The 14,136-nt window shown below is 44.4% G+C and overlaps 1 protein-coding gene across 5 annotated transcripts in view; it reads right to left on the reverse strand.

The window, feature by feature from the left end:
* EP300 (E1A binding protein p300) overlaps positions 1–12,215 on the reverse strand; it is a 68,467-nt gene extending 56,252 nt beyond the window's left edge. For 4 of the 5 annotated variants that reach the window (XM_045587451.1, XM_045587450.1, XM_036454640.2 and 1 more), the window contains exon 1: positions 12,000–12,215. In XM_045587451.1, the coding sequence (XP_045443407.1) occupies positions 12,000–12,083 (84 nt within the window). In that variant the 5' untranslated portion in view covers positions 12,084–12,215. The remainder of the gene's footprint in view (positions 1–11,999) is intronic. The other variant, XM_036454639.2, reaches the window with a different exon arrangement.
* Between the last annotated feature and the right edge of the window lie 1,921 nt (positions 12,216–14,136).

Below are 14,136 nucleotides of genomic sequence, written 5' to 3' on the forward strand. Positions count from 1 at the left end.
AAGGAGCCGAAACCGGTTTGGCTCAATAGATAGAGCGTCAACTTGTGGACTGAAGGGTCCCGGGTTCGATTCCGGTCAAGGGCATGTACCTTGGTTGCGGGCACATCCCCAGTAGGGGGTGTGCAATAGGCAGTTGATCGATGACTCTCTCTCGATGTTTCTAACTCTCTATCCCTCTCCCTTCCTCTCTGTACAAAATCAATAAAATATATTAAAAAAAAAAAAAGTTTAAAAGGAGGAGATATAGAAAGCCTGAATAATCCCATTACTATTAACAAAAATATATCATTGGTTAGTCTTTCCATAAAAAAAACACCAGATCTAAATGTTTCTACGGACATATCCTTCAGACCTTTCAAGGAAAAGACAACTTCATCTTACACAAAAAGCTTCTAGAAAATGGAAAAATAGAAAAACCTGGCGGGTTTGGCTTAGTGGAGAGCAGCAGCCTGCAAACTGAAGGGTCTTGTGTTTGGTTCTAGTCAAGGGCACATGCCTGGGTGTGATCCAATCCTCAGGAGGGGGCGTGCAGGAGGCAGCTGATCAATGATTCTCATCACTGATGTTTCTATCTCTTCTCTCCCTTTCCCTTCCTCTCTGGAATCAATAAAAATATATCTTAAAAAAACAGAATACTCTAAAAATCATAACAGCCAGTAAAAATTATGAACAAAGAAGCAAAAACCCTTGAAAGAAAAGCAAGCAAACCAGTTCATTAGTGCCTTAAAAATGTATTGATCAAGTTGGGATATCTCAGGAATCCAAGGGGAAAGGTTTGCAATGGAACCTTAGACCATCTATAAGTACATAGATGGTCATCTACCATATTAACAAAGAAGAAAATATAAGGTTAATCTCAATAGCTGCAAGAACAGCACTGGAGGCCCTGGCCCGGAGCTCACTCGGCAAGAACATCACTCTGATGCACTAAGGTTCAGGCTGGAGCCCCTGGTGAGGGCACATATAAGAACCAACCAATGAAGCATAATAAGTGGAACAAGAAAAGCACTGGATAAAATTCAATACCAAATCACATTTTAAAAAAATCTTTAAATTGATAGTTTCTTCCAAAACCTAAAAACTGACAGCGAATATGCATAATGGACCAACATTAAAAGTAGTCTAGCATCAGACCAAAACAGATACTCATGATAGCCACTTCTACTCAATAATATTAAAAAAAGAAAAAAGAAAAAAAAAAAGATAAGTTAAAAGACTGAGAAGAAACACAACTTATTTTATGGAGATAAATCAATATAGAAAGTCCAAAGCAAAGAAATGGAAATAGTGAGAGGGTAGCACAGTGATTAAATATACCACAAACATTAAAAAATTAAACTACATTTCTGTACATCAGTGATAAATGTTTAGAAAAAAATTTAATACAATTTATGATAGCATGGGGGAAACAAAACAAAAAAATCTAACAATATGTTACTAAAAATATATGTTAAGTTGTGAAAGTAAAGACTACATAAGTAGAATAATATCCCAAACATCTGGATACAAATCCTTGTTATTATATAAAGACATCTATATATAAATAATTCTGCCCCAAAAGATTCAATGCAATGCCAATAAAAATCCTTACAGTTTTTAAGGGAACCAGACAAGATGGTTCTAAAGTATATACAGAAGAACCTAGTTTCCAACTCTGTATAAATAAGAAAGTTATGGCCAGTAAAAACCATGTATTGAAAATTTCAATTCAATAGGATAGAGGTCTTCCATATGCTTATTACTTCAATACTTATAAGTTATTTGTGAGGATTAAATGAGTTAATATGTGTAAAGTATTTAAAACATTGCCTGACACATAAAAATATGAAAATGTTATCGAGTATAATAATTCAATTTAACAGGAGTTAAGACTGGTTTATAATAATAAGAGCAAACTTTCATCAGGCACTTTCAATAACTGTATTATTCTTATTAGTCATCTCAATATCAGAAGCAGGTAACAGCCATATATAGAGTTCACTGAGGAGAAATTAACCTCAGTAATGTAGAAATCTTACTCTAGGCCCTAGAGTCTTGATGATTTTCATTTAACTTACTAGAGGGCCAGTGCACAAATGTGTGCACAGGTGGGGTCCGGGCCAATGGGGCTGGGGGAGGGACCCTAGCGTTTGGCCAGGTGGCCCTGCCCCCAGTTAAACTCCTGATCGAGGGGACAATTTGCATATTAGCCTTTTATCATATAGAAGGATTCTAAAGCTCAACGCACTTGGTTGTTATTTTATGTTTATGCAAAGCGTGATCTCACATTACAAAATTAGGCTCCATTTTGAAGCCAACAGGAGGGTTTACATGGGTAGATCTTGAAAAATAAAGGTTTACCTTTTTTTACTGGTAATCCTATACATTCAACAGACTAACTGTAGTTACCACTCAGGTTTTCAACTCTGATCCCAGTAATCCTATTTCCCAAGATGTCTCATTTTGTTACAATCTCAACTATGTACTGTGTATCGTCCATCTTTTATTACAGCTAAATAATATTTGTGTACATCTTACTTCTTTACCAAATTATAAGTATCTGAAAAAGGGGTCTCATTTATTATTTACATTTCCTATAGCACCTAGGATATGCTCATGGAATAAGATGTTTTTAGCAATTTTACAACTGCATACTATAATTACTTGTATTTGATTGGGTATAACTTTATAAAAAGTTCTCTTATATCAACTTTAAACTACTTTTAACTACTGATTAAAACTGGAAGACTATGTAAAAAAAAAAGTCACATATACTTTGACTTTCATGTTATTATATCACTGACTGTCATTATTTCTCTTTTGCTATTTTTGATTATTCCTCTAAGTTCTGGGCATTTATGATTCCTAAATGCCATTAGCAACCACTGGTATCTAACTTGGCACTGCTCAAGGAGTCTAAAGACCTGGATTTAAGCCTTCAAGCTGACCTCACTGAGCTGTCATGTCCCAATCGTGGAAGTAAAAAACTATTCTGTCTCCCTCCCTCATGGAATTGTTTTAAGAACCAATGAACCCAGCCAGTATGGCTCAGTGACTGAGTGTCAACCTATGAGCCAGGAGGTTGCAGTTTGATTCAAACCCCAGAAGGGATGTGCAGGAGGCAGCTGATGAATGATTCTCTCTCTCTCTCTCTCTCTCTCTCCCTCCCTCCCTCCTCTTTGAAATTGATAAAAATACATTAAAAAAATAAAAAAGAACCAATGAAATACCTCTTAAAGATTCTAAAAGATTTTAAAGCATATAAATAAGCATATTTATTAAGCTAGAGCAAAAGTATTCTTCAGGATTATCTTGATAGTGTTTATATGGGGGGGGGGGAAACATACACAAAACAAAACAAAAAAGCAGAACAGTTTTGGCTGAAGAGCAATTGGGAAAATAAATATCCATCCTACTCACTTCTCTTGGAACACTGCCCATGCTAGGGAAGACCCGAGTGTGAAATGACTGATTCCTCATTGTATAGCTACAGTAACTGGCGCTAATACTGGCTTCCCTAAGATTATACTATTTTGTTATTGAATATGAGTCCTATTAACTCAAACCTGTAAATAATCCAACTCTGTAGTGGTAGGACTATCTGCTATATTCTATAATTATGTCAACTGGTAAACAAAACTTGGAGTTTTTATTTTAATCCTCACCCAAGGAAGGGACTGAGGGGGAGGAGGGAGAGAAACATTGTGAGAGAGAGAAATATTGATCAGTTGCCTCCACTACACGCCTGGACCAGGGATCGAACCCGCCATCTTTTGGTGCAATAGATGGCACTCCAACCAACTGAGCAACCAGGCTAAAGCAAAACTTGGATCTTAAAAAAATTCACTTTGGTAATTACAAATGATGAATGCATATGACAAATGCATTTCAAGAGATAAGTGACATACCCATGGTCCTCTTACCACTAGGTTCTTCTGCTGCTGCTGATTCTGTTCACCACCACCAGAATTGTCTTTCCACTTTCCCTGACCATGTCGCTGCCCTGGCTCATAGATCTTTCTCCTGATGGTAAGATGAATGTCAAATGCCTTAGCCTGTTTCTCCATAAAAGGGCTCATATCCTTTTCAATCTGTCTCCATTCCATGGTGTTACTCTACCACACAGTCTGTATTCCAATCACATAAGAACAGCTAGTATTTGGCCCTGTGTGGCTGTTGGTTGTAGCACTGTCCTGTACACCGAAACGTTGTCCGTTCCATTCCTGGTCAGGGCACATACCTAAAACTTGCAAGTTCAATTCCCTGTTGGGGCAGGTGCTGGAGGCAATCAATGTGTGTGTGTCTCTCTCTCTAATCAATGACTATATCTTCAATAATAATAATAAAAGAATCACTTGTATTGTTCCACCTGAAATACACAACTTTCCTACTTGTATGAAAAAGTAAATTACCTCTCAAACTCTAATTTTTTTTAAATTTTATTGATTTTCTTACAGAGAAGGAGAGAGAGGGATAGAGAGTCAGAAACATTGATGAGAGAGAAACATCGATCAGCTGTCCCCTGCACACCTCCTACTGGGGATGTGCCTGCAACCAAGGTACAAGCCCTTGACCAGAATGGAACCTGGACCTTTCAGTCTGCAGGCCAACGCTCTATCCACTGAGCCAAACCAGTTGGGGCCCTAAATTTCTTTATAAAGTTTTCCCACAATACAGTAAACCCACCCTGTTAGAAATAATTCCTATTCTCTGCCTTTATTCAGATTGTTTTAAAAACTGGCAGAGTATAATTTATGGGAAAATTGTGTATACATGTATACCAACCCCACCACATCCTAAAGGACTTGAGAGAAGAAACTAACTTAATTCATCTTTAATTCAGAGTGCCTAAGCCTTGGTGAGTAGTATTGTTTCTGGGCTGAGGTGAAAGAAAGGCACACCAAATAAAAACAGTGACCACTCCATGTAGGAGAATCACACTTCAAAATGTCCCAAATTTAACTCATCAACCACCCCTCCCAGAGCTAGACACAGATATTCTTTTCCTATGTTTGCTATTTCAGTTAATGGCAGCCTCACCAATCCAGCTACCCTAACTTGAAACTTGGAAGTTATCTTTGATTCCTCCATCGCAATTTCCTAACATCTAAATCCTGTTGACCGTCACCTTTCCTCAAGTCTTTTTCACTTCTTTCCATCTTCTAATCCAGGCAGGCCACCCTCATCACAGCCAGAATCCCAATACAGCCATCTCACTGGTCTCTCAGCTTCAGATTTTTCCCTCTTCCCATCCAAATAATTCCTCATTTAGCCAATCATCTGAGGTACAATACTGCTCCATTCATTTAAAAGAGCTAACATGGAGTCTAAACTCCAATAAGCATGATAAGCTCTGCATATCGGCCCCCTGCTCATCTCTCCGGACATTTCTTGCTCCTCCCAGCCAGATGGAACTTACAGGGACCTGACAGGCCATCCTCTCTTGTTCCCAGGTTGGTTTGCTCTTACTAACTAACCCTACACCTATCCTTCAGATCCCAAGACCAGACACCATTTCCTCAAAGACAGCCACCAGAGTCACAGTATTACAGACTAGTTGTTCCTGTTTCTGCCAATATACACTGTACTTCCAAGTACAGTGTGGGTCACACCAGACTCGAACGTTGTTCTCCTCCCCTATCTATAAATTCCAGGATACTCGGAGTATTCCCTGTACTGAAGACAAATACCTAGCATAGAGAAAATGTTGGTCCAATACAGGACAACTGTTACCTTGTCAACTTTTTTAAGCCAATATTTTTCAAATTGTGGGTCATAAGCCAATAGAGGGGCATGAACTCAATATAGTGGGCCACAACTATGAAATGCAATGATTACAAATAAAAATGCAGATATTACAAAAAGGGTAATATTATGTGTTCACTTGCTAAGACAGGGTCTCTGTTTTTACACGCAAAATATAGTTCTCGTGTGTGATCAAAAAAATTTGAGAAGCACTGCACTGCTCCTTCTACTCTCCTTCCTCCTCCTTTATAAGAAAGCATTCTTTTAACACCCAGATAAGCAGATACGTAACAGAAAAAATAGTGCTCAACCACACAATTCTTTAGCAAAAAGCCATTCTTATCGTAAGCATTTCCAAGAAAATCTGTTTTCTGATTTATCATTATGCCGTAAAATTTTGTTGATTTTTAATTTCAATTACATAAAGAAGACATCCTATGTGACAGTAGTATATGTAGTACTTTTATTTTAATCTTTGCTGTACACTCTTATATTCTCAAAAAATTTAATCTGAGTAGGTGATCTTAGGCTAACCCTGCACCATAAGCCTTACTTTAAGACTACTCTCTGAACTTCATGTACTTGGCTTTCTTTTTCTATCTCTCCATAGTCATTAAAAAGTCTGCCATTGCCCTGGCCAGGTACTTAACTGGTCAGAGCGCCATCTTAATATGCCAAAGTTTTATGCAACCAATGACTGCATAAACAACAAATCGATGTTCCTCTCTCCCCCTTCCCCCCCCCCCCTCTCTCTCTCAAAATCGGTAAATTTTAAGTTTTTAAAAATCTACCATTATTACTCAGTAGTGAAGTTAAAAAGTTAACAATTAGTGAGTACACACTATGCTCTAGCAAGCACTATCTTAAGCATACGATGAAGAGAATTCTCATTGATTCTTTGCCACAACACTATAGGGTGGGTGCCATAGGTGAGGAAGCTAATACAGAGAAGTTAAGAAACTGGCCTAAGGTTCACAATTAATAAAGGCAGGCCTGGGATCTGAACTCTAGTACGTAGTCTGACTTCAAAACACAATCTTTTAATCACTCATTTTCCCCCAGTAGTTTTAATTTCTCTCTCTCTCAACCAAATTACTTCTAATTACCTTCTTGGCCATTTATTTAAAAAGATCTACATCTAAAAACAAATAAGATCCAAATTGTTTAGAAGAGGCTTAACACCTCAATTAATATTTATTCTATTGAAAACCTGTTTTTGAGAACTGAATAATAAAAAATTCCCACGGAAAATTTAAAAGAAAACGACCATCCATCACATGGGGGGGAAAATCACTGGCAAAATTCAGTGTTGTAAAAATTTTACACTTGGCATAATTTAAATTTTACCTTACTCATTAATTTCTTAAACATTGATTTGAGAGAGGAAGGGGGCGAGGAAGGAAGGAACTTCTTGTCCCACTTACGTTTGCACTCCTTGGCTGATCCTCTCACGGAACACACAGCCTTGTTCCACGGGGATGATGCTCTGACCGAGCGGCCGCCACCTTTCGGCTCACGGACCACCAGCTGGCGACCGCTGCTCTAACCAATTAAGCCACCTGGCCAAGGTTCAAATGAAGCCACAACTAAAAAATTCTAAAAGGAGAGAACCCTAAAATCTCAACAACAAAAAAGCCCACTAAAGAAGCATGTCTTATTTTTCCATTAATTGATGAGTGTTTAGCAGAATAACTCCTGGAATACTTTTTAAAAAATATATATATTTTACTGATTTTTTTTACAGAGAGAGAGAGGGATAGAGTTAGAAACCTCGATCAGCTGCCTCCTGCACTCCTCCTACTGGGGATGTGCCCGCAACCAAGGTACGTGCCCTTGAGCGGAATCAAACCAAGGGTCCGCATGCTGACACTCTATCCACTGAGCCAAACCAGTTTCGGCCTGTAATCCTTTTATAAATATACCAGGAAGTTATACTCCCACTGAATCTGCAACATTTTTGCTATTTCCCCCCCTTTCTTATTTACCACTTAACGCCCCTATAAACAGCACTAGGCACCAATTCTCCATTTACTGTTTTAATCACACCCTTCACCCTTTTTATAGACTAGACTAAGGAGAAGGTACAAAGCAAAGTAAAACAGAAAATACCAAAAGGCAACCAAGGCAGAAACCCTTTCCTCCATCCCCATCATCCCTTCGCTGGATGTGACAACTCATCTCTTACTCCGCACCAGAACATGGACTCCGGCTGGCCAGGGCTCCCTACTGTAACACACACAAGATTTACTACAATTTAACAACAGGCACTGCACTCGCATCAAGCACAGCCAGCTTTCCCGAAGCCCTCCCTATAAATGAGCTTACAAAGCTCTGAGAATGAGCAACTGCCAGAGTTCAAGGCACTCACTCGGTAAAATGTCTTGCACTTTAATTTGAACAGTGATCTCTCACTGGCCGAAGAGCTATAGCTGAAAAACTCCAGAAGCAGGACTCTAATGTAAACATTCATGTGTAAAGACTAAAACATAATGTGGCAGGTTTAAGAGCTGAAAAAAGAAATGGCTTCCACCAAAAACTGGTTAGGATGGTAAACTGCTAATATCCAATGGTATTTGAGGAAGTAAAAATGGACATTTAAAAAACCCTTGCCACGCCCTGGCAGGTGTTATTCAGTGGTTAGACCACTGGCCCCAGTCAAGGGCATATACCTAGGTTGCAGGCTCCATCCTGGGCATGAAGTTGGGTGCATGCGAGAGGCCATCAATTAATGTCTCTCTCTCTCACACACACATTGATTTTTCCAGGGCCTTCCCCCTCTTTTCCTCTCTCCCTCCCCTTATACCCAACCTCCTTCCTCACTCTTTACAAAAAAAAAAAAAAAAAATCCTTGCCACTTCTCTATTGTGTACATTAATCCTGTGGTTACAATGCAGTATATTTTAGCCCAGCTGTCGTAGCTCAGTGGTTGAGTATCGACCTAGGAACCAGGAGGTCATGGTTCGATTCCTGGTCAGGGCACAGGCCGGTTACAGGTTCAATCCCGTGTGGAGTGTGCAGGAGGCAGCCACTCAATGATTCTCTTATCATTAATGCTTCTCTCTCTCCCCCTTTCTGAAATAAAAAAAAATATATACACACACACAGTATATACACACATATATATATATTTAAAATGCAGTATATTTTACATTCTAGCTGTCCTGTGCCTTTAAAATGAAAAACAGGCATAAACTCAAGTCAATTCTGACATGGGAGTGCACAGTAGGTACACAAAAGTATACCAGGACCAGAAAGATCTTTACCTACTTAGTATATGCCAGATCCTAGTGCTGTGTGCTGTCACCCGTGCTTGTCCAGCGTGCAGTGAAGGCAACATGTAATTCTCATCATCCCCATCGCTCAGGTTATTAGAAACAGGTTCAAGAAATTCTTCCAGGACTTACCTGTTAACTTTTCTGTCAATAATTTTACCAAAATTTTTTTTACAAGTGACTTTTATGATCTTTTTTTTTTTTTTTTTGGGGGGGGGGGGATAAGTCATTTGATTTATCAAATAGTTCTGACCTAACCATAGTAAAGTAAAACTTTCAATGACTCAAGGGCAAATATTGAAACAGGAACATAAAGATGCAAAAGCTAAAAAATAAATCTCTTCCTACTCATTCCAACAAATGAAAACTTAAACTTAACTCAAGTTATCTGAATCAACCTAGAAATTTTTTTATCATTGAGTAACACATTTTTACTCTGCACCAGTCCTGTGCTAATTTGTTTTGTAATGCTTTCGAATGTCAACCCAATTGGATTCTAGTCTTTCTTCCTATAAAACTGGCACAAGCGAACTCTTGGTCCGTCTACCTAATACTATTAAGAAAATAAAGTTTCTGTGGTCTATAATTATGGCATCATTTTGACCAGTTCTAGATAAAATTCACAACCAAATATAAGGAACAATTTACTTTCACATTTATAAAATGTCTAGGTGACAACTCAAAACTCAAAATGTAGAAGTTAGAAATTTGAAAATTTAAAGTTGTTAAAAGTGAAGGATCTGTTAGAAGTTGCCTGCAAACTTATACTACACACCAGTGGACAAAAAAATAAGAAAATAAAAATGTAACAGGAACCAACCAAGTTCACAGGGGGACAGTATTTTCTTGACATTTCCCTCCCCACCCCTACAACAATAACAAAAACACAAAACAAAACCCAGACTATTAAGATTTAAAAAATGAACAAACAAAAAAAATTGGAATAGAATCTTAATTGGGGGACTTGGGGTGTTTGGGAACTAAGCTTCACAATAAAATTTAGAGAAAGCTAACTAAAATAAACACTTAGTCCCAAGACTGAGTTAATCTCAATGTTGAGAGGGTTTTTTAAATTATTATTATTACAAAAACCCACTTGATACATTTGGGTCTCACAACTATTCAAAGATATATCAAGTAGCAAAATCGTTTCTGTGTAAGACATGTGAAACACTATCCAGAATGAGTTCGCTACAGTTACCAACTACACAGATGAGTATGGAGGAGGCAGCAGTGCCATGCACAGAGGTGTCTGGAAGCTGAGCAGAGTCTTCCTTCCAGGCCTGCATTACTCCAAGACTAAGCTACTCCAATAAGGGGTCATCAAGAGAATGCACAGGAGTTTTTCTAAAATATCCCAAGCCACTGGCTAACTCAAATGTAAAATCCATTACCATCTTACACAAAAAGTAAACAATCCAAAAATCTATTCGTGAAGACATGTCTAATCGTGATTTATAAAAATTTCTGAGTGACTTTAATAAGTGCAAAGGAATACAATATTTATGTGCATGAACTGAGGGCTAAGAAAAATCCCTGAAGACTACAGAAACTTCAAGGAGTAAGGACAGACCAAAGCCTATGCATTGCCAATGTTACAATCTTAAAGTACAGGAACTCTGCCAAAACCCTTAAAACAAAGAAACAAAAACGTGTGCTCCAGCCTTACATGCCACCCTTTAAAATGAAGCCGCCTTAGAAACGTGCTTCCAGTTCTCTGCAAACTCAAAGGGCGCCTTTAGCTCCATCAGCACTCTCCCTGGCAGAGGGAGGGGGGGCGCCGAGCCTGTGTGGGGGTCAGAGATGCTCAGAGGAAGGGGAACATCTCCTGGACTGTCAGGCGGCCAGCCATTCTTCCTCTTCGTCATCCTGGCCCCCCGAACAGCTGACAGCAAAAGAGACCGGGCCGCCAGGACGGCACCGAAGGAACAGAGGGGAAGGCATGATGGAAGCAAGTCTCCTTGGATTCTCTCTGGAGAAAGGGGAGCCCAGCGCTGAGTGAAGTAAAGGATTCGTAGAGCTTTTTAAACAGGAATCTCCCAAACATGTTTAAACCAAAGCAAGGTAAACACACACAGATGCTAAACCTAATGCACATTTCGGACATATCCCATCAATTCATGATCGGGACGCTTTCCATTTCTTAGCTTGATCTCCAAGTAACTCATGCCACAAAACCAGTCACCTCTTTTCCTCCCCAGCCAAAGAGAAAGCGACTGCGAACTGCAAAGAAAATACCCCTCTCTCCCCCAACCCGAAAACCCAGAGCTTCAGACATTTTGGTCCTAACCCAAAGACTGGAGACGTAAAATGAACTGCGCTCCATATTGATTCTTAAAAAAAAAAAAAAAAAGCTAGAGATAGGTAAAATAACTCAAACCAAATTTCACATCTGACGTTAAACCTCTCACGTCAAACCTGAAATCCTGGAACACATACACATAAATCCATAAAACCAAGATGATGATTATTTTTGACACCCTCATTCTCAACAGAAAAAAATCTTGTGCCACGAAAATACTCAAGAGTGGAAAGTAGTGGAAACAGAGTAAGAGAAACCGAGGAGAAAAGATTTTGCAATTCCTCCTTTACCAACAACAAAATGAAAAGTAAAATCATATATAAAAAAAACAAAACAAAAAAAGCCCCCAAACCCCCAAACCTTCCCGCACAAATGCACTGGCATTCCCAACACTGAACTGCACGGAGCAATAATAAGAAAGGCATTCCTCCGGCCCCTCGGAGCAGCTCCGATTCCAGCACACACATCGACATGACATAATGTTGCAACGAATGGATTAGGAGGCAGAGAAAATGGTTGGGCTGCTGGACGTCTTGGACCAGCTCATTCAAACACCTTTAACAGCGATCGGGGGAGAGGGACACACACGGGGACGGACACACACACACACACACACACACACACTCACACACACCGGAGAAGAACGGTGCGGGAGCGGCGGGCCGGGCGGGAGGTGCGGGCCGGGCCGGGCCGGGACTAACCTGTGCCGTCGCTGGCCGACGCCGACAGGGCCGGAGAGGAGAGTTTAGGCCGCTTGGCTGAAGGCGGCCCCGGTTCCACCACATTCTCGGCCATTTTTAATTCTTTCGGAGATCCACAGGCGAGGAAAAGCGAGAGTCCCCGGGAAGCCTCTTCCTCCGCGGGTCCCCGCCCCGCGCTCCGGGGTGGGCTGGGGGCTCCGCCGGCCGGGGGGGGGGGGGGGTTCCTTTTTCCGCGGCGCCGCCCGCCGGCGCGGGGACCGGGAGGGGATGCGGACAGAGAGGTGAGGGGTGCGGGCCGGGCCCAGGCCCGCAGGAGGCGCACACCGCCGGGCGAAGAGCGAGCGAGCGCGGCCGCCGCGGAGAATCCCGCCGCTCGCGGCTCTAGCGGCGCCGTCCCCGGGCCGCCGCGGCCGGTGCCCGCCGCGCCGAGGTCTCCCGGAGCTCCGCCGCCATCAGCCTCTTCCTCCTCGGCGCTGTCCTCCTCCTTCTCATCGCCACCAGGAGGCGGGGGCGAGCGGGGGGGAGAGGAGGAGGCGACGAGGCACGCTCACCTCCTCCGGCCCCCTCCCGGCCTGCGCCCCCACCCTCCGCGCTCGCCGCCGCCGCCGCCGCTAATGGCCGCACGGACCGCCGCGCCGAGAGCCAGGCCGGCGCCGCCGCCTCACATCGCGCGGTGGCGGCGGAGGCGCGGCCAGGACGCCGGGCGCGGAGCTCGCCGGCCCGCACGGCGCCGCCGCCCGAGCGGACGCCGCGCGCCGAGGAAGGAGGCCCGGCGGCGGCGGTGGCGCAGCGGCAGCCTCCGCTCCTCCGGGGCCTCCGCGCCCGCCGCTCCGGCCGCTCCGCCGGCGGCCAGGTGCCGGGAGCGCCGCCCCCTCCCGGGCTCCGCTCGGGGCCGCCCTGGCGGCGGGAAGGCGGCGGGGAAGGCGCCGCGGGGCGCGGGCTTATGTAAGGGTCCCCCCCGAAGGCGGCGACGCCGGCCCGGCTCCCGAGCCGCGGCGGGGGTGTGTGCGGGCGGGAGGGGGCTCGGGTTCGGCGGCTTCGCTTCGGCTCGTGCGCCCCGGGCCCCCCGCGACTGTCGCGGCCGCTGCCGCCTCTCCCCCGGCCCGGCGCCCCTCCGCGCCCCGGCTCCCGCGGTCCGCACTCCGCCCGGCGTCCCGCTGGCCCGCCGGCCCGGCCCTCGCTCCCCCCGGCCTAGCACACAAACAAGATGGCGGCTGTTGTTTCTTCCCTCCGCCGAACCCTCCTGACGGGCTAGCGGTAGCGGCGGCGGCCGGAAATGAGCCAAGGGAGGGTGCGAGGGGCGGGGCCTGGCTCCGGGGGCGGGGTTCGGGGCGGGGCCTGGGCGCGAGCGGCTCGCACAATGGGGGAGAGGGCCGGGGGCGTGGCCAGCGCCCCGCGGGACCCGCCCCGCCCGGCCCGGCCGCGGCCGGCGCTTCCGCAAACTCCCCCCGGCGCCGCCTGGTGGCTCCCTTTAAAGGGGAGGACGGTCGGGGGGCCGGGCCGGACCCGGGACCTATTTTCGGTCGGTAGACACTTACGGGGAAGGTCCCCGGGCTGGGTCTCCGTGGAGGGGACCGCGGGGACCGGGTGGCGGGGCCCGGGGAGGCGCCAGTCACCGCGCAGGTGGCGGCGGAGGAGATGGCCCTGCGCCCTGCGCCCTGCGCCCTGGGCCCTGGGCCCGCCGGCCTTTCGAATCCTGATCGGATCCTTCCATCGGGGGTACCCTGCTGCCAGGCGTTCCGGGCCAGAGACCCAGTGTGTCCTCTCCTCTCCATCGCTTCCCCAAAGCGAACGGTTTACTCCTCAAAAAATCACACCGATCGCGAGTTGTTTACTTTTTCTCTGATTTTTACAATTATCTTTGACAACGCACATACATCATTTGAGAACAGGGAAACAAAAATCACAGCAGTGGGGCCAGACGTTGCAGGACCAGACCCAAATTCGTTTCTGGCCCACCACGTGTCCACAAGCCCCTACCCGATACCCCTGCCACCACAGGGGCCTGGAATTTTTATTTTTATTTTTTTCTGAACTCATCTGGGACCTGGGGACATTAGAAGGCATTTCTTTTCAACCCCCTCCCCCAAATAGACCAGCTTAATAAAAAACCACGTTTATGCGGTGCCTTCAAGAT

Source organism: Pipistrellus kuhlii, unplaced genomic scaffold (assembly GCF_014108245.1).
Source record: "Pipistrellus kuhlii isolate mPipKuh1 unplaced genomic scaffold, mPipKuh1.p scaffold_m20_p_3, whole genome shotgun sequence".
Classification (NCBI taxonomy): Eukaryota; Metazoa; Chordata; class Mammalia; order Chiroptera; family Vespertilionidae; genus Pipistrellus; species Pipistrellus kuhlii.